The sequence below is a fragment of the Marmota marmota genome, unplaced genomic scaffold (assembly GCF_001458135.2).
Source record: "Marmota marmota marmota unplaced genomic scaffold, marMar, whole genome shotgun sequence".
NCBI lineage: Eukaryota > Metazoa > Chordata > Mammalia > Rodentia > Sciuridae > Marmota > Marmota marmota.
The window spans coordinates 29,862,076-29,890,003 of NW_026000185.1; the positions used below are offsets into that span (position 1 = coordinate 29,862,076).

Consider the following 27,928-nt stretch of genomic DNA (forward strand, 5'->3'; position numbering starts at 1 on the left):
ATTCCAGGATAACGTCACATTAACAGTCTTTCCCACAGATTGGAATTGAGATGTGTTGGTAAATTGCCTTTTTACTGAGATCCCCTTGCTGAAACGGAAGGGATATTGATGGATATTGGTGGGTGAATATCTGATACACAGGTACCTCAATTCCTTTCACCCACCACCAGCCCTATGGTGTAAAACATGGCCTCTCTCCATGGCTCTTCCCATTTGGAACTTTCACTTCTCTGGAATGTATTTGTGACTTTGTAATGCCAGTGAGATCTGGGACCCTGGAGGAGACTCCTTTTCATAGCAAACACTGTGCCTCACTTGGAAATAATCTGCAGTATCTCTCTTATTTTGCCAGCCCATACCTGACCTGTGCCTTTCAAGAATTTCCTGCCTTTCCAGTGGTTTCTGAGGGTCAATCTCTTCAGCTGAGCCCAATTGGAGAGGGAGTTCACTGAGGGGATGGTCTCACCTTGTTCTTCTGCAATCCTCAAGAAAATTGAGTAAAGGGTTTGCCCACCTTGACTTTCAACTAGAAATGTAGGTTGGAGGTGGGAATTGCAGAAAGAGGGGAAAGGAGAGGAAGGTCACTGAGAATACCAGGCTCTGGGGAGGAAGCAGGATTTGTGAAGAGTGAGGAAATCAGAGATCTGAGGGTTGGGTCCAGGCTGGCTCATAACTCAGGGAGCAGGTGGATATGGGGAGACAGTTGGCAGTGGACGGAATAAGAAGGCTAAGGGAAGGAGACAGTTGAACTAAACAAGAGACGCAACTTCACCTTTGCAACATGAGATGCTTCTTTTGAATAAAGATGGTGGTGACTTGGATGCCAGGCTTATGAGAGACAGACAGCATGATGCAGGTAGGGAGAAGCCCTGAGTCCTACCTGGCAGAGTGGACTGAGCTTTGGTGAATGGAAATCTCCTTCCAGTGAGAAAATGAGAAAAGTAGAAACCTCCGACAGATTCCTCTTTCTCTCCCCACAGGTGTTCTATTTCAAGATGTCCTGGACTGACAATGTCATCTATCGGGCTCCAGGACCCCGGCCTGTCTCTAAATATGTCTCCAACTCTGTGGAATCACCCTTCCTCTTGGACTCTCTCCCCCAGGAGCTCTTCAACCTGACTCACCTTCTATATTGGCCTCTGACCCCAGGAGATAGGGGGGACTTTTTGTCCTCCACCAGCCCCAAGACCTCCACCTACCACCTGAGGGGTCCTGCTCAGGACACCTATGCCCTGGGTGGCTACCTGGAGGTTGTCCTTGTGGCCAGGGACCACCAAGGCAGGCGCAAGATCCATGGTGGGGATCTGTTTCAGGCAAGATTGCTGGGTCCAGAATTGAGAGCAGGGGTCCCCGGGGATGTCCAGGATCTGGAGAATGGCACATACCTATTGTCCTTCCCTCTGCTCTGGGCTGGGAAGGCCCAGGTGCAAGTGCGGCTGATCCACTCCAGTGAGGCTGTTGGGGTTCTGCGCAGAATCTGGGAAGAGAAGAGGGCCACGGTTGATTTTAGGGGGTATTTCCAGGGCAGTTCTGGTGCTAAAGAGACTGTGATTTGCAATGTTGACCCTCACTCAACTGGAGCCAAAGGGCATACCTGCCAGTACAGGGATGTGGTTTCTGGTGAGCTCTGGTTCTGTGCTCAACCCCCTACTCTGCCCTGCAACTCTTTGGTTGCTCACTCAGGCGGGAGTTACCTGAAGGTGACCACACCACGTGATGACGCCCTGCTGGCAGGGTAAGAAACCCAGAATCTGGGATATGGATTCCAACCTTAAGCCTCATCTTTCCTTCCAAACTCACTCCTGTGATCCAGTGGCCCTCCATCACTTCCACCGCTTGCACCACTCAGCAATTATTTCTACTCAATTCCAACATGAGCTTGTTGGGCAACTACCAAGTGACAGACATTGCTAGACAGACATATAATACATGGTCAGGCTGTATCTTCAGAGAGGATTTTGATTGATCTTAGATTTGAAGTTCAATGAGGACTTCTGTAGATAAGAGGCAAAGTATTAAATACAACACAACTTATCTCAGGGCAAAAGTAGCTGAAGTGCCTCATTTATTTATCTAGGCTCTTGCTTTCATTTCTGTTTCAACCCAAGAGTTCATTACTGCAGATATTTAGTAGATTTTTAAATTATTTTCAGCAAAATGTGTTGTGAATACCTAGGTGTGCCATTCTTTTTCATGAGTTTGGGTGGCATCTTTGACATTGGTTTCTTCAATTTCTTATAGAATTTATTTCCTTTCTTGTAGTTTCATGATTCAGAACACTTAACACCATCTATTTCAGTCTTCCTTTTATTGTGTAAAAATGATCAGGGATATGAATTTCCCTCTGAGTACAGCTTTAGCTGTATTCTCCAAAGTTTTACATATGGAGGCTTCATTTTTATTGTGTTTTACATATTTTATAATTTCTACAGTTGTTATCTCTTTAATTCATGAGTTATTTACAAATTACTTTTAAAGTTTTTGTGTAATTTGTAAATGATTCGTGAATTATTAACTTTTAAATTTTTTGAATTTTGAGAGTTTAGGGTTGAAATACCCCTAAAATTAAAAATACCCCCTAAGACTTACTCAAACTAAAAAGTTTTTTCTCAGCAAAAGAAACAATAAGANAAAGAGGGACCAGATGCGTGGCATCAAGGGTCTCTGCAGGCCCACTGGGGAAGCTTACCAGATGGCCAAGGTGTTGCAACTTTACTGCATTATGTTCCCTTTTTCTCAAAGTAGACCAATTGGTAGAGCAACCCATACTGTTCCAGGAGAGAAGGAGGGAGTTCCACAAAGCAAAAGGAGCCTCAGCAGCTACTGGGACAGTCCCTCAGTCCCTCTTACTTACAGGAAGAGCTCCTTGAGTCAACTCAAGGCAAACTCACCATGTCTCCTAAGTCTCCAGTGGTTGGCTCTCAACAAGCTCACCAGACACCCTGCATCTTCAGCATGGGTGCAGAAGACCAGAGTGGTGGGGGTGGGGTGAGGGGGTGTTCTTGGGTCCCAAATGAGTCACCAAATGTGATGCCAAAAGCTCAATCCTTGTCCCTGATGCTAACCTAATAATGAAGACAATATTTTGAGAAAAAGGAAAAAGAAGTTCTAATGCTCTGCTATCAAAGGAGAAACAGATTACTCCTATCCCTGAGGCTGTGAGTCTGTCAGGGGGAACAGAGAGCTTTGAAAGAGGTGTTTCAATACTGGGTGCAGTGGCACAGGCCTGTAATCCCAGCAGCTTGGGCAGTTGAGGCAAGAGGATTGTGAGTTCAAAGTTCAAACTTTGAACTCATGATTCTCCTGCCTCAGCCTCCAGCGCCGCTGGGACTACAGGACTGCGCCTCAGCACCCAGCCCAAATGTTGACAGTTTATGTTGAAAATTTTACCTCATATAGTTTGTTTGGTTTTGGTACCAGGGATTGAACCCAGGGGAGCTTAACTACTGAGCTACATCAATAGCCCCCCTCTTTTTTTTTAAGACAGGGATTTGCTAAATTGCTTAGAGGCTTGCTAAATTGCTGAGGCTTGCTTTGAATTTGTGATCCTTTTGCCTTAGCCTTCTGAGCCACTAGCATTACAGACATGCACAACCGTGCCCCAACTCTGCTGAACATTTTACTTCATATAGTTTTTTGAGAGTTTTTGCCAACAACTGACTTTCTTAGAGACAGACGCAACCACCACTACCCCAGATGTGCTTCCACTCCACCACCCTTTTAATGATGGGAGGCAGCCCCCAAACCTAAAACGTGATCTCTTGATTCTTTAATAGGATTCAGGGGTAAAGGCACTTTGTGGAAACTTTAGTTCATATAGAAAAGCACAATGATTATTATATGAGAAAGCTCCCTCTCTCTCTCTCTCTCTCTCTCTTTCTGTTATTAACTTATTTTTTATTTCAAGGTACTAATTCTCATGAAATGTTTAAACTAGTGAATAACTTTACCTCCTTGCATCTCTTAAGTTTTTAAACAATATGTTGACTTTTGATTCCCATGCCCTTTCTGATGGCTCTGGTTTGTACTAAGGTCTTGGTACACTGCAGTGCAGGCCACCATTTCTTGAAATGTGAAGCCCTGGTGTAGTCGGGGAGAGTAGGCAGCTGAAGCTCCAAACCTGGGTTCTTTTGTTCCCACAAAAGAAGATGGAACTTCAGACACCCAAAGCTATGCAAGAGAACTTCATTACAAGTGCAAGAAAAGTGAGGCTCAAGCATCGAGCACTCTAGAGACAGTGGGTTGTCTCTGTGCAGAGAATGACAAAGGACACAATGCCACTTCTAAATTTATTACTGTTAGATGTTTATCTTGAGAACCGCACTTTTTTTTGCCAAGCAGGTGTTCAACTCCTCCTTCATTGCTGATAGTGGTGTTTTTGTCCCTAATTGTTCCTCTCAGAAACTGTCACGATGGCCATCTTATTGGGGAGGGGGCTGATCTACAAGTCAAACCCATGTTAATGTGGTTATTGGGGTCATTGTTGGTCAGAATTGACCTTGGTGTACCTGTGTTACTAAAAAACCTGCCTTCCAGAATATATGGAGGCCCCAATAGCCATAATTTTTCACTTGACCCTGACCTTGGTGAACCCTGAGGTCCCTTTAATGAGAGTTAGTGCCAAGAATCCTTCTTTCTCAATATATTTCCCCAATTAGCCACCACCCGCTCTCCATTAGCTCCTTTCCTTTCTATTTGCTTATTTGCAAGATCTGTATACCAACGTTTTTCCACAGGTTATATGCTGCAAGTTACTTACTCATTTGCCATTTAAAGAAAACTTTAGGTGGGCGCGGTGGTGCACACTTGTAATCACAGTGGCTTGGGAGGCTGAGGCAGGAGGATCTCAGGTTCAATGCTAGGCACAGCAACTTAGCAAGGCTCTAAGCAACTCAGTGAGACCCTGTCTCTAAATAAAAATATAAAAAAGGGGTGGGGATGTTGCTCAGTGGTTAAGCCCTTGGGTTCAATCCCTAGTACCCAAAGAAAAAAGAAAAAAACTTTAAGAGTATCAAAAAGTAAACCTGTGACCTTGCCATGCATTCCACTAGTCGTTACCAACTACTTCTTAAAATGCTGCCAGGGACCCACATGCAGAAAGTTTTGTGAACTTGCAGTCTTTTTGAGCAGATATACACTGGTTGTGACCAAAACCAGCTTAATGTTTTGTAGTAACTGCTACAAAGTTATCAAATCTTTGTACAATAGAAAAGTATTTAAAATTTATTTTTCTACTGACATTTCTAATTCTAGTGTAAATGTTTATCAATCAAGAATTACTTTTTTAAAGGCTATATACCAAAGTATTTAAAGGTAAAACTATATGAAGGGCTGGAGTTGTGGCTCAGTGGTAGAGCACTTGCTTAGCACATGTGAGGCACTGGGTTTGATCCTCAGCATCACATAAAAATAAGCAAACAAAATAAAGGTATTGTGTACATCTACAACTAAAAACAATTTTTAAAAAACCTATATGTATATGATGTCTGGGATTTACTACAGAATAACTGGGGGTCACATTGTAGAAGGGGGTAAAAATGAAAGAAGATTGGCCACATATTGATGATTGTTGAAGTTCAGTGGTGGGTACAACAGGTTTGTTATACCAGTGCCTCTGTGTTTGCATGTTTGAAGATTTCCATAATCAAAACTTAAAAGGAAGAAAAAAAACCATATTTTTCTAAAACACTCAATTAATGATAAGCAAAAGAATGATGATGGAGTTGTTCTGAAGGAATTAGGGCTAAAGTTCATATTAAAATTTAAATCACAATTCCTCATCTATTGAAAGTCATTTTATACGCCAATGGAGATGAAGAGCTATAACTTATTTCAATTTAAAACAGAAAATAATTATTTTAAATAAAATAATTAAATGAATAAACTGAAAATGTAAATTATTTTAATTTAAAATCTAAAGTGATTATATGAAATGAAAAGTGTATCGAAACAATATGCCAACAGAAGCCGACTTCAATATTTCACATAAAAACATTAGTGCTTCATGATCCTCTCACAATTTGGACTATGAAGATGTAAAGGAAAAAAAAAACCCTAAGCAAAACAAACATGAGTAATTGCTTAGACATTAGGGAAAGGCTATATTAAGGTTGTGTGCTTGGAAGCATGTAAATTTGAAATAAATAAGGTTGTCACTTTTTAATGACATTGTGGAGAGCAGGCTGTGCCCTGCCCATGATATGCAGAACAGCAGTTTTCAGGCTGTGCTTGAACCTGAGTTTGCCATGACCTTCTCCATTTTGAGTGAAGTGCAGAGTTGGAATGATCCTACATCCTGTTTGTACAGTAAACAGCAAACAGCCCCATGTGATTGGCACAACCATGAGGCATAAACGGATAAGTTAATCACACTAATAAAAATGAACTCCTATGGACTTATAAACTAATTGGAAGCACGAGGATGCATGGGCATATCAAACTCCACTCAGGAAAACCAGGTCCATGATCTTATTGAACACACCAGATCACTAAATGAAGCAACCCACCTGGTTACTCCTCATGAGCTTTGCCCAGAAAAATCTCCATAGTGACCAACCTCTAGATCTCTGCCCTCAGGTTTTAGCAATTTCTCCTGCTCAACTCTCACAGCCCACTCCAAGCTGACATCTCAAGCTGACACTCTGACACTGCCCTCTGTCTGGACCGTGGCCTAGAATGAACAAATTCTTGCACTTCGACAGCTCTGCACCCTGAACAAGTTCTTAGGCTGGTTCCTAATCTTTTTTAGGGGGAGAGGAGTGGGCTGGGAGGGAGCATGGGGGATTGAACTCAGGGGCACTCAACCACTGAGCCACATCCCCAGCCCTATTCTGTATTGAATTTAGAAACATGGCCTCACTGAGTTGCTTAACACTTTACTTTTGCTGAGGCTGGCTTTGAATTTGAAATCCTCCTGCCTCAGGTTCCCGAGCCCCTGGGATTACAGGTGTGTGCCACTGTGTCTGGCTCCTAATCTTATCTGATTGTCAAGAGTGACTCTTTGCATTTATTCTTTTCATACATAACTGCTCTCTGCTTTTAGCCTGATGAATCCCCTATCTAAATAATTACACATAGTTGATAGATAAATAGATATTCTGAAACATATTTTTTTCTGTAAAGTGTGCTGTTATCATTATTAAAAATTAAGATTGGAATAAAAGAATTTGTTTTTGCCCAGTTTATGACTACCAGGAGACCCACAGTATTCAGTAAGCTCCACAGGTGAAAGAGGATAGCTTGTGAATTTATCATTATCTAATAAATTCTGACATTGTAGAAAGATACAAACATATTTAGTCTTTGTTAATGACATAGCTTGCCCAAGACAGATGCATAAGCTTAACATATTCAAAGTTAATTAGTAACAAACAACTGACTCACAGAATACATAAACTTTCCAAAGTTTGATGCTGTACCACTGAGTTACATCCCCACTCCTCAAAGTATTTTTCTTAGTAGTTGTATGAACACAGATATTGCTCAGAGGGCAGTTCTTCTGGTAGATATGTCATAGAAAGATGCTCTGTTCCTGGTTAAACAACTAACTCTCACATATAAAATTCATGAATCTAGGTAGAATTATATTGTCAAAAAGCACAAGTTGGAGTTGTCACTTTGTGTAAGATATGTTCTGAAGTTGTCATTTTGTGTAGGATATGTTCAGACAGGCCAGCCACAAGAACAGGAAAATACTCTTAAGTTTTATGTTACTTGATTCTAATAACAAATAAAATTAGGGCACCTATTTTCTATGTCCTTTTTTTTCATTTCTTTTTTTCCATAGATTTATTTTGATTACATTTTACAAAAGCATCAGTTTGTGACAGCTTTCAGGGAGTGAATTTCCCATAGAAATCCTCACATGCTCACCCATGCAGAGGGTTAAAAAGACCTGAGTCGCAGCTTAGCCTCCAAAATTGAAAATTTGGAAACCACCAAAATACCAATGGACAAGAGAAAGGAGAAATAAATTTTGGAATATGCATATACTGGGAAATGATTCAGTATGTTAAATGAATTAAACCAAAGCTGCATATATCAATATGAATGAACCTCAAAAACATTTTGGGAAGAAAAGGAGGCTACCAAAGGAGAGCTACAACACGATACCACTTATTTACAGGTTGGATCAGACAATGACAATCTTACATATATACATTTTTATAGGTGTACTTTAGGGATGGTATAAATCCCTATGGAGATTAGAAACATCATAATAGTCATTTGGGAAAGACTGGAGGGAAAGCAACTGAGGAGCTATTTTATTTTTTGGCAAAAATTTGAGGTGTGGGTGACAAACTGCTATGATTTGGTGGAGCTGGGTGGAGGTGACAGAAAGATTTAATTGTTATTTTCTTATGCTTCTCTGTATGTTTGAAATTTTCACAAATATGACTCCGGAACCTTCACTGAAAATTTTTTTTTGTAGTTGTAGATGGACAGACTCCCTTTATTTTATTTGTTTATTTTCATGTGGTGTTATGGATCGAACCCAGTGCCTCACACATGCTATGCAAATGCTCTGCCACTGAGCTCAAATCTTCACTTTTATGTGGCATTCAGTTGGAGCATAAAGAAGCACAGACTTAGACACTCCCATCATAAGGGAGTGAGTGTACTGTGGCGACTTTCCAATTTCCTTAAACACTGTCACCTGGCATTACTTACGTGTTCAATCATATATCAGGTACCTATTCTAGCCCAAACCAGCTCAAATCTTCACTTTTATGTATATTATTCTCTTCAAAATTATGAACATCTTTGGATTTTCAAGATGAGTAAGTTTAAAGAAAGATATAAAGGGAAAAGTAAAGCAGACAGCATATGGGCATGACCAAATCATGTGACATTCATACTGCAGGAATGCAGGATGGGAATTCTGGTAGGTTTGCACTGTCCCTTTTTATCCCAGCTGATCCAGGGTCTCAAATCAAATTCAAAGCTCAACCAATAGCGACGTCGATAATTCTTATTCTCTTTCTTTAGATCTGATTTTTCCTACTCTCTTTTCTTCCTTATTAATAGCTTATGTGTATTTCAGGGCAGTGACATGTGCTAAGTTCCATCCTAACTTTGTCACCTCTTCATCGTCCACTGGAATGATCCAAATGGACTCTCAGATAGACTCTCCCAACGTTGGGCATCTGTCTTGCTGAAGTCCTCCCATTGTAGGAACAATATATCAATAAAGCACCTACAACAAACAGAAAATACATTCTAAGAAAACTTTCAAGCAAACAACGAACTGTAAATTCTCTCCCTGATGGCTTTTGTACATAGTGAATTATCACCTATACCTGAGTCTAAAGTACTGGTGAAAGCAGTGATGTTTCAGATGTATAAGTGAGTCTTAGCCCAGAGACTTGGTGAATGTTCTTCTATACCCTGGAATGGAACCTGTCTTACAGGAAACAGTGTTCATTCCAAAAGTTTGAGTGAGATTCTAGGATTCTGGCAGAAATTGTGAGAGTCCTAGAGAGACACAAAGGCTAGAATAGGTACCTGATATATGATTGAACACGTAAGTAATGCCAGGTGACAGTGTTTAAGGAAATTGGAAAGTCGCCACAATACACTCACTCCCTTATGATGGGAGTGTCTAAGTCTGTGCTTCTTTATGCTCCAACTGAATGCCTCATTCGCACTCAAGAGCATAGGCTGAGCGAATCCCTTCATGGAGCAATTCAAGGGCTACAAGATTCTGATTGCCGGGTTGCTCTTTCTGGTTTGGGTGAGTACTTCCTTCGCCTCTGATTCCTCTCATTGCTGGCTCATTTCTTCTTTCCCTATGCAAACTCCAGTTTAGATCGTAGGAGAGAGGATGAATGGAAGAGCTCAAATTTTTGACCTCGACCTCATAGGATTCTAGAATGAGTAAATGCAGCGTGGAAAATCAGTTTAAGGAAGAAGGTGAGCAGATTGGATCCTGAGCTCTACTAGGGAATCTAACACAAACTCAGAATGCAATGTCAAAAAGCTTGTTCCAGGGCTGGGGTTGTAGCTCAGTGGTAGAGCATTTGCTTTGTATTCGTGACGCACTGGGTTTGATCTTCAGCAACACATAAAAATGAATAAATAAAGATATTGTGTCCATCTACAAATAAAAAAAAAATTGCACTGGTTCCACTGCCCTCTAAAGAAACCAATAGCTCAAGAAACAGAATGATGGGGGAAGGGCCTTACTGGCAACAAGTCAGCAAGTTGGAAAATGGGAACTCTGGTCCTTAAGAGCCATCTTGCTCAGGGGACTCAAGCACAATGCTTACATAGGGATTTGGAGGAGGTATACTTTTCTTCTCAGACATATGTGTGGGACACCAGAAATGGTCATAAATTTCTAGGTCGTCTGCTTTTCTGACATACATGGCACTGCTATCTGAAGGTCACCGAATACTCTGGGTCTTTCAGAGACCCAGAAAAAATATTATTAGCAAGTCCCTTTTTCCAAAATAGCTACCTTGCAATTAATCCTTAAGATACAGAACAGGGGAGAAGAGCAAGAGGCAATTATTATTATTATTATTATTATTTTTTGCCAGAGAACAGTTTTAACTTATTAGGTGGATTCAATCTGAGGTAGCATCGACAACAAATAGGAAAAGAATCATCGTACATCATTCAACTGTGTGATCTCCAAAATTAGTCATTTTAAAATATCAACTAAACTGAGGCAGGAGGATCACAATTTTTTTAAAAAAATATTTCCTTTTTTTTAGTTGTAGTTGAACATAATACCTTTATTTATTTCTTTATTTTTATTTGGTGCTGAGGATCGAACCCAGGGCCTCGCATGTGCTAAGCGAGCACTCTACCGCTGAGCCACAACCCTAGCCCAGGGGATCACAATTTTAAGGACAGCCTCAGCAACTTAGTGAGGCCCTAAGCAACTTGGCAAAACCCTGTGTCAAAATTAAAATAATAAATAAATTAAAAGGGCTGGGGGTGTTGCTCAATCGATAAGCACCTCTAGGTTCAATCCCTGGTACCAAAAAAGAAAAGTAATAGGAAAAAAAAAATCAACTAAAACCAAGAGAAGCCAGAAGGTTTATTTATGTTTCCTCTCAGGTGTAAGAAGTTGTTATGGGGAAATCTCAAAGGAGAAAAGAAAAGCAATTCATGGTGTTCATTGTTTTCTCACCTTCCAAAAGTTTTTTTTTTTTTTTTTTTTCTCTTTCTGCCCCAGTGTAAATGAAAGAGATGGAAGTCTTTGGTGTTCAGTTCTGCTTTTTAGCAGAGAGAAAGAGGCAGGGATTTAAAAAAAAAAATCCTGACTAGAGAAACAGCAAATGAGCAATTGAGTGGAGTACATTTTATTGCTTCACTGAGGAACCTGGGAAAGGCCAGAGAATGCATTTCCCTGTCCATCAGTTAACACTGAGTTTTTGATGAAAGATAATTTTGAGCTCTAAACTCATGCTGTGGCACTCAATAAACAGTAGGATATTTTGCATGGAAATAGAGATTTCTGACTTTTCTTAGAAAGTGGATGATCTTCAGTATGCCTTGACAAGTCAGTCTTCATCCTAAAACCAATGAAAGAGTTAAATAGAAAAATTCTAGTACCTTAATAATAGTTCTGAAGAAGGTGTCCATTTCATTTCCAGAGTAACCTTGTCCATGTGAAAGGGTGAGCGAGACTGAAAGGGTGAGCGAGACTTCTTTGGGTCTCAGCCAGAACTTTCTACCTTGTAAAAGTAGTTAAGCTACAACACAGATAAAAATATGCATAAAACTTTAAATTCTCAATAAAAGTCAAAGATACCACACCTGTGGTGATCTCAATCCAAGTTGAGAAATGGAAATTTCCATCACCCTCAGAAGCCTCCTCTCATGCCCCCTTCATGTCACTCCCACCCTCATTTCTTTCCAAGGTAGCCAATACCTCGATTTATGACAATATAGTTTAATTTTGCCTGACTAAATTTCTTGGAAAAGTAATCACACCATGTACTTGTTTATGTGTACCTTCTTTTGAGAAATGTCTATTAGATCATTAGCTCTTTGTTGGGGGGTGAGGTACTGGGGATTTAATTAGGGGCACTTAACCACTGAGACACATCCCCAGCCCTATTTACTTTTATTTTGAGATTGGATCTCACTAAATTTCTTAGGACCTCGCCAAGTTGTTGAGGCTGACTTTGAACTTGCAATCCTCCTGCCTCTGCCTCCTGAGCTGCTGGGATTACAGGTGTGCGCCATCATGCCCAAAAATTTGCTCATTGTTGTTGTTGTTGGTACTGGGGATTGAACTCAGGGGTACTCAACCACTGAGTCACATTCCCAACCCTATTTTGTATTTTATTTAGAGATAGGGGCTCACTGAGTTGCTTAGTGCTTTGCAGTTGCTCATGCTGGCTTTGAACTTGTGATTCTCCTTTCTCAACCTCCCAAGTTGCTGGGATTATAGGCATGCACCACCGCACCCCACCAATTTGCTCATTTTTTGATTGGATTTTTTTCTTGCTGTTCCTTGTATATTCTGAATGTTAATAATAGTTTGCTCAATATATCTTCTCTCATTCTCCAGTTTGTCTCTTTTTCTCTGTTGATTGTTTCCTCTATCAGTTCAATATAATTCCATTTGCCCATTCTCCCTGCCACCAAAAAAACCCCCTCTGCCTATATCAATATCTTAAGGTATTTCTGCTATGTTTTCTTTTAGTAGTTTTATAGTTTCTGGTTTCCCATGTAGGACTTTGATCCATTTTGAGGGGTTTTTGTTTGTTTGTTTATTTGTTTGTTTGTTTTGTATATGGTGAGAGAGAGGATCCAGTTTCATTCTTCTGCATATGGATATCCAGTTTTCCCAGTACTGTTTATAGAGACTGTTCTTTCTTCAATGTATGTTTCTGGCACCTTTGCCAAAGATCAGTTGGCTGTAGATGAGTGGGTCGATTCCTGGGTTCTCCATGTGTCAGCTTTAATGCCCATATCATGCCTCATTGCTTATTTCAACATTGTAATATGCTTTGAGGTCAATTGCCAGGCCTCTGGCTTCCTTCTCTTTGCTCAAGATTACTTTGGCTATTTGGGGTCTTTTACAATTCCACATGAAATTTAGGACTTTTTTTTTCTATTTCTGAGAAGAATGCCATTGGTATTCTCATGAGGATTACATTGCATCTTTAAATCTCTCTGAGTAGTCTAAACATGTTTACCACATTAATTCTTCCAACCCATGAACTTGGGATGTTTTTCCATTTTTATTTATTTATTGTGGTGTCTTCCTCAATTTCTTTTATCAGTGAATTGTAATTTGAATTGTGGGGATCTTTCACTCTCAGTTAAATTTTTTCCTAGAATTTTATTATTTTTTGAGACTTATAAATGTGATCACTTTCTTGATTTCTCTCTCAGCAAGTTTATTATTGGTGTTTAAAAATGGTATTGATTTTTGTATGTTAATTTTGTGTGTCTTGTGACTTTACTGAATAAGTTTCAATTCTAAGAATTTTTTGGTGGATTCTTTAGGTTTTTCTACATACCATTCTTTGCCACATTTGCTGTGAGAATGAAGAGCATTCTCAGCAACCAGACTGTTCACATTCCAGGAAATGTTGGTATGACTTTGAAGGGATGGGCCATAGAGGGAAGTACCTTTCATTATATTTAAGTAGTTTATTTTTCTGTTTTACTTGGAGTTCTAACTAGGAATGGATTCTGACAAATCAGAGGCCATTTCAGCATCTATTAGTAAATTTGCATGTGCAATTTTTTTTCATCTTTAGATTTTCAGATAGTACATTACATTCATATATTTCCCGATATTGAACCACCTTTATGTTTCTGAATAAAAGCTACTGGAATAAACTATATTATCATTTTTTACTGCTGTAGTATATTTAGAATTTTCATAAAACATGAGATAGGGTTGCTGTTGATATCAAGAGCAGGTGGTAACAAAATAAATCAGGAAGTTCCTATCTTTTTATGGTCTGCAGTTCAGGTTGTTTGAACTGATTTGTACTCTATAAGCATCTCTCAGTGTTCCCAGGGACCCCCATCTCCATTAATACCATGTATGGTCACATTTAGGCTAACTTTGTGGGTATGTGATAGCGTCTCATTGTGGTTTTCATTTCCAATTACCTAATCATTCAGAACTTCTGGATGTTGTCTTTTGCAAAGGATTAGTTCAAGCTTTTGCTTGTTTTTCTGTCAAGTTGTCTGTTTTGTTTCTAAGTCATAGGATTTTTTTATTATATCCTGGTTCTTAGTGCTTTGTTAGTTGTATGTTGCAAATATCTTCTTCCTCGCAGTGATTTGTTTCTTTCATTGGCCATAGCATCTTTAATAAACCATTTAATAACATTTAACAAATGGTATCTTTTCTTAACTTTAAAGGAAGTTGTATTTGTCAGTAATCAAAATGTTCTGTGGTGGTTAGTACTCTTTTGTATTATGTTTAGTTTTTTTCATCTAAAACATGTGAACATAGTCTCTGTAAGTGCATGGCGACCAAATGACAGAGGCGAGAAATGGGAAGCAAACCTTGGATCAGCAGCTTTCCTTTATTCTGCTGTGAATCCATCAGGCATAGGATGCCTCATTTTCTGGGTACGAGAAATGGCCCCAGAGTTACAGAAGGAGTCTGGGTTTTAAAGTTTACAATGAGGGTGAATTAATCATTGGAGATGCGGATGTGCAGTTTAGATAATAAGAGACCTCATTGTGCGGATTAAAATTTTAACTGAGGAAGGCAGTTGTAAAATGTTTGAAACTCCTTGTCATTTGGGAAAGCTTACAAGTTGGTGTTCACTGCTTATCTTCCTTCCTCTGGGACCCATTGTCACCTAGTGCTTCTCTATTTGGTTTTCTCCTTCCAGGACTCATCTGCAATGGGGAAGGGTAAAGTCCAGGGCCCAGAATTTCAGTATTTGCCTCCTTCCTTGAGGACCCATTGAGATTGGGAAGGGGCAATATTTGGTTTTTGTGGAGATGCTGGGGTGAACCTGGGAAGGAATAAAAGTTTGCTTTTTTCCTCAGGGCCCATTGCTAACAGAAAGGATGTTCTGGGACAGGTTTAATGTTTGGTTAATTTTCCCTCCCTCCTCCCGAGTCACACTGTCCCTTTGTTTTTCCTGGGGAGCTGTCTTGTAGACATATTGTTTTCCATAACCCTTCAGTCTCCTATTTGTCACCTAAAAATCTTCATAGGTTTTGTATTTCATGTTTGTTCTTTCATCTACTTAGAGTAAATATTTGTAAATACTCTATTCTCTTATTCTGTTTGTCTATTCATGTACCACTTATTAATTATTAATGCTTTATGGTAAGACTTTTTTATAACACTTTTGATTTCACTGATAACTAGCAAGTTTTAATATTTGGTAGAATAAGTCTTTCTCAGACTTGTCTCTCTGTCTCTGTCTCTGTCTCTCTCTCTCTCTGGGTCTCCTTCTTCTACCTCCATTTTTCACTTATAAGTGCCCTTATATTTATTCTAGGTCCACTCAGGTAAACCCAGAAAAATTTATACTCTCAAATCACCTGATGAGCAACTTTAAATCTCCTTTGACACGAAATCTAACAAATTCATGGTGCCTGGATTTTCCAAGGAACAGGAATAGCCAAGACATTTTTCTTTTAATGGTACTGGGGATTGAACCCAAGGGTGCTCTGACCTTTTTTATTTTACATTTTGAGACAGAGTCTCGCTAACTTTCCAGACTGGCCTTGAATTTGTGATCCCTCTGCTTCAGTCTGCTGAGTCACTGGGATTACCAGCCTGTGCCACAGTGCCTGCAACTCATCCTGTTGGATCTTGAGACAATGTAGTACAATTTAACAAGAGGCACATCTATAATAAATAGAGGTTAGGAGACAATGGGAAGGAGAACAGCAAGTTCCTTACCCTGTGCCTCATGACACATAGCTGCAGGATTAGCCTCCCAAGATGATTGCTCTGAGCTCGTACTCCTAATTCCAGGATAACGTCACATTAACAGTCTTTCCACAGATTGGAATTGAGATGTGTTGGTAAATTGCCTTTTTACTGAGATCCCTTTGCTGAAACGGAAGGGATATTGATGGATATTGGTGGGTGAATATCTGATACACAGGTACCTCAATTCCTTTCACCCACCACCAGCCCTATGGTGTAAAACATAGCCTCTCTCCATGGCTCTTCCCATTTGGAACTTGCACTTCTCTGGAATGTATTTGTGACTTTGTAATGCCAGTGCGATCTGGGACCCTGGAGGAGACTCCTTTTCATAGCAAACACTGTGCCTCACTTGGAAATAATCTGCAGTATCTCTCTTATTTTGCCAGCCCATACCTGACCTGTGCCTTTCAAGAATTTCCTGCCTTTCCAGTGGTTTCTGAGGGTCAATCTCTTCAGCTGAGCCCAATTGGAGAGGGAGTTCACTGAGGGGATGGTCTCACCCTGTTCTTCTGTAATCCTCAAGAAAATTGAGTAAAGGGTTTTCCCACCTTGACTTTCAGCTAGAAATGTAGGTTGGAGGTGGGAATTGCGGAAAGAGGGGAAAGGAGAGGAAGGTCNCGATATATCAAGAACTATGTAATGTTTTGAACAACCAACAGTAAAAAATTTAAAAAAAAATACCCCCTAAAATTAAAAATCTACTAAATATCTGCACACGTCTTTAATCACAGTGACTCCTGCTTTTTCTTTGGATGCCACATTTCACTGAAAGTAGTTTACATTCTGTATTTTTCCAGAAAGAATTCTGACCTTATTTAATCTAACTTGTTAAGTTTTAAATTCTCAACTTTTATATCTTCACTAATATTTTGTGTCGGCTTAATCTAATAGCTTCAGACATAAATGTATTATATTGAGTTTGTAGATTTATAGGTTATGATCAGCTTCCTCTCTCTCTTTGTGGTGTTAGAGATTGAACCCAGGGCCTCTTGCATGCTAGGCATGTGCTCTATCACTGAGCTATACCTCAGCCCCAATGATATTTCTTTATAACACAGCAGTTTTCACTTCATAAATTTCAAGGCAATGCTATGCTGGATATTTGTCTCTGGGTTTGTTTTATGTTATTGGTAAATTGATTTGGGATCAGGAAAATACTATTATGGTGTCACAAAGAAAAATATAGTTAAATTGGGCTACATAGAAATCAAATACTTCTCCCTTACAAAAAGTAACTTAATTAAGTCAAACTAAAATCTGGGAGATGATATCTATAACACATTTAATTGATATAATAACATTAGTACTAGGAGTAGGTAAAGAAATATTACAAAGCAATAAGAAATATTATATAGCCCAATAGAGCAATAAGGAAACAATATAAATAAGAAATCAAGGAAGAAAGATTTGAATAGTGAATAAAAAATATATACCCATCCTCATAATCAATGAGGGAAATTTACAATGAAACCAAGATATAATATGTTTTTTTGGGGGGGTTCCTTTTAATTTTTTAAAATTTTGAGTCAGGTTCTTGCTAAGTTGCTTAGGGCCACACTAAGTTGCTGATGCTGGTGTTGAACTTGCAATCTTCCTGCCCCAGCCTCTCAAGTTGCTGGGATTACAGGCATGCACCACCACACTTGACTCCCAAATATAATGTCTTTAATTTTTATATGGAAAAAACCTTTTAATCTGGAAAAACAAAGAGTGATGAGGATGGGTAGTGGTAGAAAATCTCATATCTACTGGTAGGGGTGTTAATACCATTAGTTACACCATTACTAAATCTTGAAAACATAATGAGTAATGATAGATACATATTATAGCTAAAGTTTTAAAACTTGCAAACAATTCCAATTAGTATTTTGAATTCATTAACATGTATCAACTGTATCAAATATGGATGAGAATATAAATACTGAATTCATAATAGTGACTTCATCTTTTTGAGGAACAGTATGAAAGAGGGCAGGAGCATGGAGGGTGTGCCTGAGGAACCTGTAATGATTAATCTATTAATTTTTAACCATTGATTGTGAATAACTATAGACCCACAAGAAGTTGCAAAAAGAATACATTGAATCATCTGACCCTCTGGCCCAATTTCCCCCAATGGCAACATTTCATATATGAAGAACAAAATCAAAACAGAAAATAAGTTTGGTACAATTCTGTTAACCAGACCACAAAATCATTCAGTTTCCGTCGACTGGTCCATGTAGGGGTGTGTGTGTGTGTGTGTGTGTGTGTGTGTGTGTGTGTTTCTCTACAAATTCACAATACGTATAGATTGGTGTAACCACCATTACAATCAAGATTCAGAAATGTTCTCCACCAAAAGGAAACCCTTCTGCTCTCCCTTCTAGGCTCTCCCACTCCCCAGTGCCTGTTCTTATCACCTGGTAACTCTTTTCTGTTCTCTATCTCTACAGTTTTGTCATTTCTAGATGGTTCTATTAGTGGAATCAGACAGTAATGCAGTCATTTGAGATTTTTTTCCACAAACACAAAGTTCTCTAGACCCATCCATGCTGTTGCATCTATTGATAATTCATTCCTTTTTCTTGCCACTGTGTACGTTTCTTTAGCCATTTGCCCATTGAAGGACATTGGGGTGTTTCCAGATTTTAACTATCATAATAAAGCTTCTATGAATATTTATATACAGGTTCTTTTGTTAAAAAAAAAGATTCTTTTGTCATATCTGTGGAACAAAATGCCTGAGTGCAGTTTCTTGGTTGTGCAATTGGTAGATGTTTAGTTTTACAAGAAACTGCCAAACTATTTGCTGATCAATTATCTTGTGGGATTCCCCTCTATGGAAATATATCTGATGTCTCTTGCTTATGATCAGACTGGGATTGTGTATTTTAGGAAGGAAGATTGTGGAAGTAAATTATATTTCCATCAGGTGACATCACAGGTACACAGTATGAATGTGGTTTGTGCCCATTGGTGTTAACCTTGTTTGCCTGGCCAAGGGGATTTTTGTTAGGTTTCTGCACTGTAAAGCAAACCCCCCACCTCCTTTGAACTTTGGAAATCAGTAGGCACAACCCAACTCAAAGAGTGGAGAGGTATGACCCCAATGTCTGAGTGTTCATGTAACAACAATGAAAAATTCTTCTGCTCCCAGTCCTTCCAGAATTTAGTGCCAGGAAATGATTTTGTCCTTCCAGAATTTAGTGCCAGGAAGTGATCCCTGGCATTCTGTGTATTTCCATTTATAGAAAAAGAAAACTCTGTGATCTGGCTTGGTTGTCTTTCCTCACCTTGACTATTAGTAAGCCAAGAGTCCAATGAGTAGATGAAATGCAGAAAGTCCCTCCCCGAGACTCCTGATAATGGTCCCAAATTATAAATGTGCTAATTATACTGGAATGTTCTCATTCCTTTTTTGAATTAGAGGGGAAATGACAAGTCAATCATCAAATCCCTTTAGCAACTCCAGATTTCACCAGGTGGCCCTCCACAAAGCTCTCTCTCCCTGTTTCTCCAGGAAGGTGACTGACAAGCTGCTACCTCAGGGTGTTGCTCCAATTCTGATCAGACCAGCAACCACAGAAAACATCAGTCGGGGTGAGTGGGGCTGAGTCATGCTGGGAGTGGAGGTTGATAATGGACCTATATGGGTTTTGTTCCTTGACCGAGAGGCTAGCCTCTCCCTTCCAGGGCGGTGGAGTACAGGGGTCAGCAGAACGGACTGTGACACCAGGCTTCTTGGATTCACATGCTATCCCTGCCAGTCACTGTTTTTCTGATTTCAAACCACTTCATTGAGGTATGGATTGACATACTAAATGCTGTGTACAACTAGATGCCTTTGGCCATAAACACACCCCATGAAACCATCAACACAATCTGTACCATAAACATATTCGACTTCTAGCAATTATACTTTAAGATTGTGATGGGACTGATGAAGAGAAGATCGAGAGTAAATTGGACTTTAAAATCTTACTTTGTGACCGAGGAGCTCAATTTTTATTCTGCAATTTTAGGAATATACAGAACACTGAGGATGTGTTTTCCATCTATTGTTCTATATAGATTACTATAATGGGGTAGGGAATCGAGTGCCATTTCATGCCCTGTTTATCTAGAGATGTTCTATAGTAAAGGAAAATATATGCTTTAATACCCTCCTGAAAATATGATATATTTTTAAAAATTTTATTTATTTATATATTTATTTGGTCTTGGGGATTGAACTCAGGGGCACTTAACCACTGAGCCACTTCCCCAGTCCTATTTTGTATTTTATTTAGAGACAGGGTCTCACTGAGTTACATAGCGCCTTGCTGTTGCTAAGTCTGGCTTTGCACTTGAGATCCTCCTCCCTCGGGATCTTCCTCCAGAGCTGCTGGGATTACAGGCGTGTGCCACCAAGCCAGGCATATTTTAATTAAATACTCTATACACGTTAAAAAATATATTCATTACCTTCCAAAATTTCCTCCTGCCACTTGTGTTTATTATTACTGTTATGGTGTATGTAACACTTGGCATAAGATTTTTCCCTCCCAGCAAATTTTCATTCTGCAATACAGTATTGTTCACTACAGACTCGGGACTGTAGAGTAGATCTCTTGGACTTATTCATCCTGTAAAACAGAAACTTTGTCTCTTTTCTCCATCATCTTCCTACTTTCTCTTCACCTACGCCCATGGCAACCATCATTCTGCAGTCTGCCTCTTGAGTCTCATAGTTTAGATCCCTTGTGTCATTGAAGCCAGTGGTCTTTGACCTTCTTTGGCGTATTTCACTTAGCACAACATCTCTGGAGATCAACCACGTTTTCACAAATGGCGGGGTTTCATTCCTTTTCTTTTTGCTTTTTCATTTTCCTAGCTATACCAAGGAATAATTGACTAATGAAATGCATGTTTTTAAAGCATACAATGTGATGATGTGGTATAGGTACAGGTTAAGAAGCAATCACCCACAATTGAGTTAGTTGGCCCATCCATTGTCTCACATAGTTTACCTGGTTGTTTTATTTTCATTATTTTTTTAGAGTGATAAGGACAACATGACACTTAATCTCTTAGCAAATTTCAAGTATATAATATAGATAATTATGATTTACTGTCACCATGCTATACATTAGAATGTATTGATCTTATAAATGCAAGTTTGTACGTTTTGAACCAAATCTTCCATTTTGCCCTTTCCCCAAGTCGCTGGCAACCTTCATTCTACTCTATTTTTAAAATTCATTTTTAGGTTCCATATAGGTGATATCATATGGTATTTGTCTTCCTCTGCCTGGCTTCTTTGTTTTTGTGTGTGTCGGGGGACACAGGGAATTCAGCCAAGGGGCATTTTTCACTGAGCTACATCCCCAACCCTTTTATTATTATTTTTTAAAATTTTGAAACAGGGTCTTACTAAACTACTTAGGGTCTTGCTAAATTGCCGAGGCTGGCCTCGATCTTGCAAGCCACCTATCTCATCCTCCCAAGTTGCTGGGTTTACAGGTGTGCACCACCAGGCCCAACGGTCTGGCTTATCTCCCTTAGTATAATGCCCTTCAAGTTCATCCATGTTGTCCTAAAAAGCAGAATGTCCTTTCTTAAGAATGGATAATATTACTCTGTATGTGTGTCCTGTTTTCTTTACTCATTGATCCATTGCTAGACACTCAGTTATTTCCGTGTCTTAGATATTGTGAATAATGCTCCAATGAATGTGAAACTGTGGATAATCTTTTTGAGATCCTGATTTCACTTCCTTTTAGTATATACCCAGGAGTGGTATTGTTGCATCACATAGGAGTTCTGTTCATTATTTTTTGAACTGCCAATCATTGATCTTGATCACATATTGCTTAACATTTCATGTCCTAGTGTCCCTACTCTCACCAGATATAAGAATGGTATGTCATAGGTTTTGTCAAAGAGTAAATGAAAAAGATACATGTAAAGCACACAGAAGAGCACCTGACATCTTCTAGATGTTAATGTTGGTTCTTTTTGTTTTTTATTCTGTTCTGCTTTTCTCCTTCCTATAGTGCTATCCCCACAGACCAAGTGCCACCCTGGCCTTCTGGCCCCAAAGCCCTCTGGCTTCTACCACCAAGATGTATGGCATTCCCTGTCCTGCTCTGGCCAGTCCTTCCCCACTGTTGACAGCATCCTGGGCTGCCTGGCTGGCCACATCGTGCACATGATGGGGGACTCCACGCTTCGGCAATGGTGGGAATATCTACGTGACACAGTGCCCTGTGAGTGACACATGGGGACTCATGAAGAAACAGGTGACCAGAGAGGGATTTGAAGGAAACTGTGGTGCTTGGTGGAGAGATGGGCAGGATGCTGGGTGCTCCTGAAAGGCGAGTGAATGAGGAAGGCAGAGTTATCACTGGGCTGTCTTCCTGGTTTAGTTACCATGGAGCTCCAATGAGAGCACCAACCTTTCAAATAACAGCGTGTGGTGATTCCAAGAGTCCTCATTTAATTTCTAAGTAAAATCCTCAGTGAGTCTCTCAAAGATTATTGAAGTGAGAAAAACACAAAGTTCACACATTTGCTGGCAGGAGTACTGGGGTTTGAACTCAGGGCACTCAACCACCGAGCCACATTGCCAGTCCTATTTTGTATTTTATTGAGAGACAGGGTCTCACTGAGTACCTTTGCACCTCAATTTTGCTGAGGCTGGCTTTGAACTTGAGAACCTCTTTCCTTAGCCTTACAAACCACTGGGAATTATAGGCATGGGCCACCCAGCCCCTTATAAATTTGATCACAAAATTGTCATCAGGCTAATTGTAGCACTTGTTTACCATGGTTTTGAGGAAAGTCTACCTAATATTATAGCCAATCTCAGAAAGGAAGCTCAGACGCTTTCTTGGTATCCTGCAAAGTTTAGAAATTAGCCACATTGTCGCTGTAGTCACCAAGTCCAATTTGAGGTTTCCTTTTATTTTAAACAGTGAATTGGACTGGGCACAGTGGCATACACCTGTGATTCCAGGTACTAGGGAGGCTGAAGCAAGAGGATAATAAGTTCAAGGCCAGGCTGGGCCATCTAGCGAGATCCTGTCTCAAAATAATTTAAAATTGAGAAGGGGCAGGGAATACAGCTCAGTGGTAGAGTACTTGCCCAGCTTGCGGGAAGCCCTGGGTTCAGTCCCCAGCACCACAGAAAACACAACAAAACAGCTAGTTGAGGTCTAACTGACAAACCATGAGTGGCAGATATTTAAATTTTGACATACATTCACACTCATGGAACAACCTTCATAAATGAGATAATTAGCATATTCATCATGCAGAAAAGTGTCCTCAACTGATAAAACATTGGAAATCTGTCCTAGGGGTACACCTGTAATTCCAGAGATTAGGGGATTGAGGCAGGAGGATCAAGAGGTCCTATGCAAATATGTGAGACCCTGTCTCCAAATATAACATAAAAAGGGCTGGAATTGGGCTGGGGTTGTGGCTCAGTGGCAGATAGCTTGCCTCGCACATGTGAGGCACTGGGTTTGATCCTCAGCACCACATAAAAATAGATAAACAAAATAAAGATATTGTGTCCATGTATAACTAAGATTTGTGCGGAGATGCTAGATTCCCTTTATCCATATTGCATTCAAGGCAACAAAGCAAATTTTGGAAATGTTGATTGGGCACCTGAAATAGAAGCTTACTAAGGATCAGATCTTAGACAAAATCTGAAGAGGTGGCCACGAATCCCCAGGGAAGGTCAATGGTAAAGTGAGTGCGGCTGTTTTGTGTTGGGGGACAGGCTGTGGCCTCTGCCCTGCAGACACCCTGAGACTGCCCTGGAGGGGCCCAGGCTGGGAAGGAAAGCGAGCCTCTCCCTGCTACTGGATGACCCCCTGGCGTCCTTGCGAGGCAGGCAAGGCCAGCAGGGTCTTGGAGGGCCCTCAGGGTCTTGGAGGGCCCTCAGGGTCTTGGAGGGCCGGGAAGGAGAGCACAGGAGAGCGTGGCCCCACAATGGACAGCGGAGCAGGAGGTCAGGGCCCTTTGCGCTGCTTCATGCGCGGGTCCAAGGGCCCTCACCCCACCCGGAAAAGGCGCACGACAGCATTACCTGCCCTGGAAGGTGAGCGAAGCCCAGAGGACGCGGGTGGACTGGCCCTTGGCCCTCGGGTGGTGATCTTCATTCTTCCAAAGAGAGAAAAGGCAGAAGAGCACATGCACGTAACCAATAGGAGGTGGCCGCCGCCCTTTGCAAAAGCTGTTTGAGAAGACCTGGGTTTGCTTCGCATGTGTGAGGCACTGGGTTCGAGCCTCAGACCACATGAAAACAAATAAACAAAATACAGTCATTGAGTCCACTTACAATTAAAAAACAAAATTTAAAAATCAAGTTTCTCCCCAACCTTTGAAAACCTTTGCTACATCTGGACATTCTAGTTGTAGAGGTTGCGGAGCTATGAGGCAGAAAATAACGTCTTGAAATGCCCATTTGTTTTAAAAATATCAAACAAGAAGTGTCTTCTGGAAGTGACTGTCACACCTCTAGGAGCCATACTTGACCACATTTGTTCAGTAGGTTAGAGGACATGGAGAAGACTGTGACCTTGAGAAGAAGGTCCTGTGCCAGACTGGTTATGTGTAAAAGATATTTTTCCTATTATAACCATTGTTTTGTCTTTTATTCCTCATTCTGTATATACAGTTGACAAAGCTAAGTACTTTTTTTTTGAAATATCTAGTCCTAGATGTTGTAAAGTGCTTGATATATGTTAAAAGTAGAAGTAGCAAAATATAATACATTTTATAAATTCCTTTGTTAAAATTCTTATGAAATGTTTTGGGGGGCAATAGCCAAACCCCTGTTGGGTAATACACATGGCATGCTGGTTCTCCAGAGCATCATGCCAGTGTGCCTAATGAGGCAAGAGTATCCTTATATCTGCGCAGTTTTGTTTTACTTTGCCGTGTACATACTGTATTTAAAGGGCAAACAAGTCCTAATCAATATCTAGTCTTTCTAGATGTTAAAGTGCTTGGCAGTGTGTGACAAAAGTAGAATTAGTGAACAAATGTTGTATGTTTCTATGTTAAAATTTCTAGGAAAGAATGTCTTCTGATAAGGATTAGTGAAGGGTGCTCCTACTTTGAAGACATCTTCAAGGTAGAACTATTGTTTCATATGTGTAGTTTATGCAACACTGTCCTGTACATAGTGGACACGTTGAGTCCTTACCTGAAATATCTAGTCTGTTTAGGTATTTTAGAAGTAAAATATCATTTTGTAAATATCTTTTTGCCAAAATTCATATGGAATATAGTCTTTTGGGAATGGAGCTGTTAAGCCACCTGTGTGAGCAGTATAGTACCGTCCTTGTTCAGTGATGTGGAGGAGGTGGGAGGGAAATGAGTGCAAACGGTAATAGGTTAGTGTGTTTATACCTGGACATTTTCAGGCATCAGTTTCCTGTATGTATGGTGCATTTGGTTTTGCTGTGTATGTAGTGTATATAATGGGCAAATGAGTCCCAATTTTGCAACATTTAGTTTTAGATATTAAAGAGGTCTCCAGTGCATGAAGAAGTAGTAAAATTAGCATGTTTGTTACATTTTGTGTTTAAATTCATGGGAAAGCTTGACTTCAGGAAATGACTTCTGGGTATGATTTGTTCAACCATCTCTAAGCATTACATATGCAAGTACTTGTCCACTGAACTGGGAGTAGACAGAAAAAAGGGAGGAGGGAAAGGGTCAGGAACGATATGGTCATACTAGAAGATACATCAAATTATAATCATTACTACGTGTGCAATTTTATTTACACTGATGTGTGCATAGTGGACACATTCTTATGTGGAATATCTAATCCTTCTATATCTTTAATAGTGCTTGATATGTTTTTAAAGTAGAAGTTAGAATAAAACTTTTTGTAAATAGCTTTTTTAAAAATATATTTTTTAAGTTTTAGATGGACATGTTACCTTTATTTTGATTATTTATTTTTATGTGGTGCTGAGGATCAAACCCAGGGCCTCACGCTTGCTAGACAAGCACTCTTTCACTGAGCTACAATCCCAGCCTGGTAAATAGCTTTTAAAAACTGGTAGGAAATACTGTGTTTGGAATTCTTAAACCACGTCTGAATGGTATCTTGTCAGTACTTGTTCACTGGGTTGAGGGAGGTGGGAGGGAAGGTTACAAAAGGTGTTTTGTTAGCTTGTGCTTGAAAATCCCAGCTTACAATCGCCCTATAACATGCATTTCATTTAACTTTGTTGTACTGAATATATTGTGTATGTACTGGAAAAAGGAGTCTTAGTTTTATAATAACTTGCCTCTGGGTATGCAGAGATTGCCAATGTGTCACAAAAGTAGAGTTAGTAAGCTAACACATTTTATATACTTTTTGTTAAAATTCATAGAAAAGGAGTCCTCTGAAAAGAACTTTAGGAAGTGAAATTGTAACATTACATCTGAGTGACACTTGTGCCTCTGTCACTTGTGACATAGGAGAGAAGAAATGAAAGAAAGAAAGATTCTAGGCCAGCATGATCTTATTTAGATGCTTTCAGATATAAATATTGCTACCTGTGTATGTATCATTTATTCAACAACACTACTTTGTACATTGTGGACAAATATAAGTCCTCATTTGAAACATCTGGTTTTTCTAGATGTTAAGAAGTGCACAAAGTATGTTAAAAGTAGAGATAGTAAATAAAACATATTGTAGGTTAAAAGAAAAAGAAAAGTAGATTCTAGGGATAGAATTTGAGGAATTATTTTATTTATAAAGTGCAAGGAAAATAAGAAGCCAATAATTAGGGGTGAGGATTAACCAGAAAGGTAGAAACAAGGGGACAGTGTATTGTTACAGAAGGAAAAAGGGAGGAATGTTTCTGGAAGAGGTTGGCCAGAAGAAGGAAGTCAAATGCCATAGAGAAAGGGCTGGGGATGGAGCTCCGTGGTTCAGGGCTTCTCTCGCCTGTGCAAGCCCTGGGTTTGATCCCCCAAAAAGAAAAGTAAAGAAGAGTAAAATAAACTGGAAAGAAGTTTGGATGGACAGTGTTGGTACTGATAGGGAGAGCTTTCGGAGTTGAGGAACAGAATGCTTGTGTCTGATAAAGCAAGCAGGCGGGAGCTAGAAGTTTTATTTGTAAAATAATATGGCGCATGGTTATATGTTAACTTATGGAAACTTCTCTCTCATCCTCCCAACAGCCCTGAAACCAGTGGATCTACATTCCACATATCAGGTGGGGCCCCTGATGGCCGTGGAGACCACTCGGGGCATAGTGCTGCACTGGCGAGCCCACAGCTGGCCCCTGCGCTCCCAACTCACGCCAGTGGCTTCCCTACACTCTGTGGCCAAGGAACTGGAGGGCCTGGCCGGGGGCCCCCACACCGTGGTGGTGCTGGGCCTGGGAGCCCACTTCACCACCTTCCCTCCATCCATCTTTGCAAGATGACTGGCAGGGATTCGGGCAGCTGTGATGGCCCTGCTGGAGCGGGAACCCAGTACCCTTGTGGTCATCAAACTGGCCAACACTGGCTATAAGTCCGTGTATGGCAGTGACTGGTTCACCCTGCAAGTGAACCGGCTCCTGAGAGCTGCGTTTGCTGGGCTCCGTGTGGCCTTTGTGGACGCTTGGGAAATGACCTCCAGCCTGGCCCTGCCCGACAACATCCACCCAAGGAAGCTCATTGTGAGTAATGAAGTGAACTTGCTCCTCTCCTTCATCTGTCCCACCTGAGAGCTTCTGAGGGTCCTGGCAGTGTGCTGATGGAGAGCCTGCAGCTCAGCCACAGGAAATGTGAGAAGCAGTGATGGGACCCAGAATGAGGAACGATTCAGAGGAGATTAGTTACCCCAAGAATGGCCACATGCATTAAAAACTGGTGACATTTTGGTGACTGTCCTCTCGTACAGTTCTCTGTGCAATGCACAAATAAATACGCATTACATGAATGAGATGATATTTCACATGCTCTCTTTTCAGTTCCCTTTTTTGGAAATTTTTATTGATTTAATTGCACATTACTCAGTTTTGTAAGGAATAATACAGAGATCCCTTATATCCTGTACTTAGT

General features: G+C 40.2%; 1 protein-coding gene across 1 annotated transcript; it reads left to right on the forward strand.

Moving 5' to 3' along the window:
* The first annotated feature begins 899 nt into the window (after positions 1 to 899).
* On the forward strand, positions 900 to 27,928 carry LOC107147181 (NXPE family member 3-like). Its single transcript, XM_015491593.2, is given in 4 exon segments — positions 900 to 1,735; positions 19,392 to 19,471; positions 21,907 to 22,119; positions 27,059 to 27,928. Coding segments are annotated over 4 exon segments (1,629 nt in total). The 5' UTR covers positions 900 to 932; the 3' UTR covers positions 27,592 to 27,928.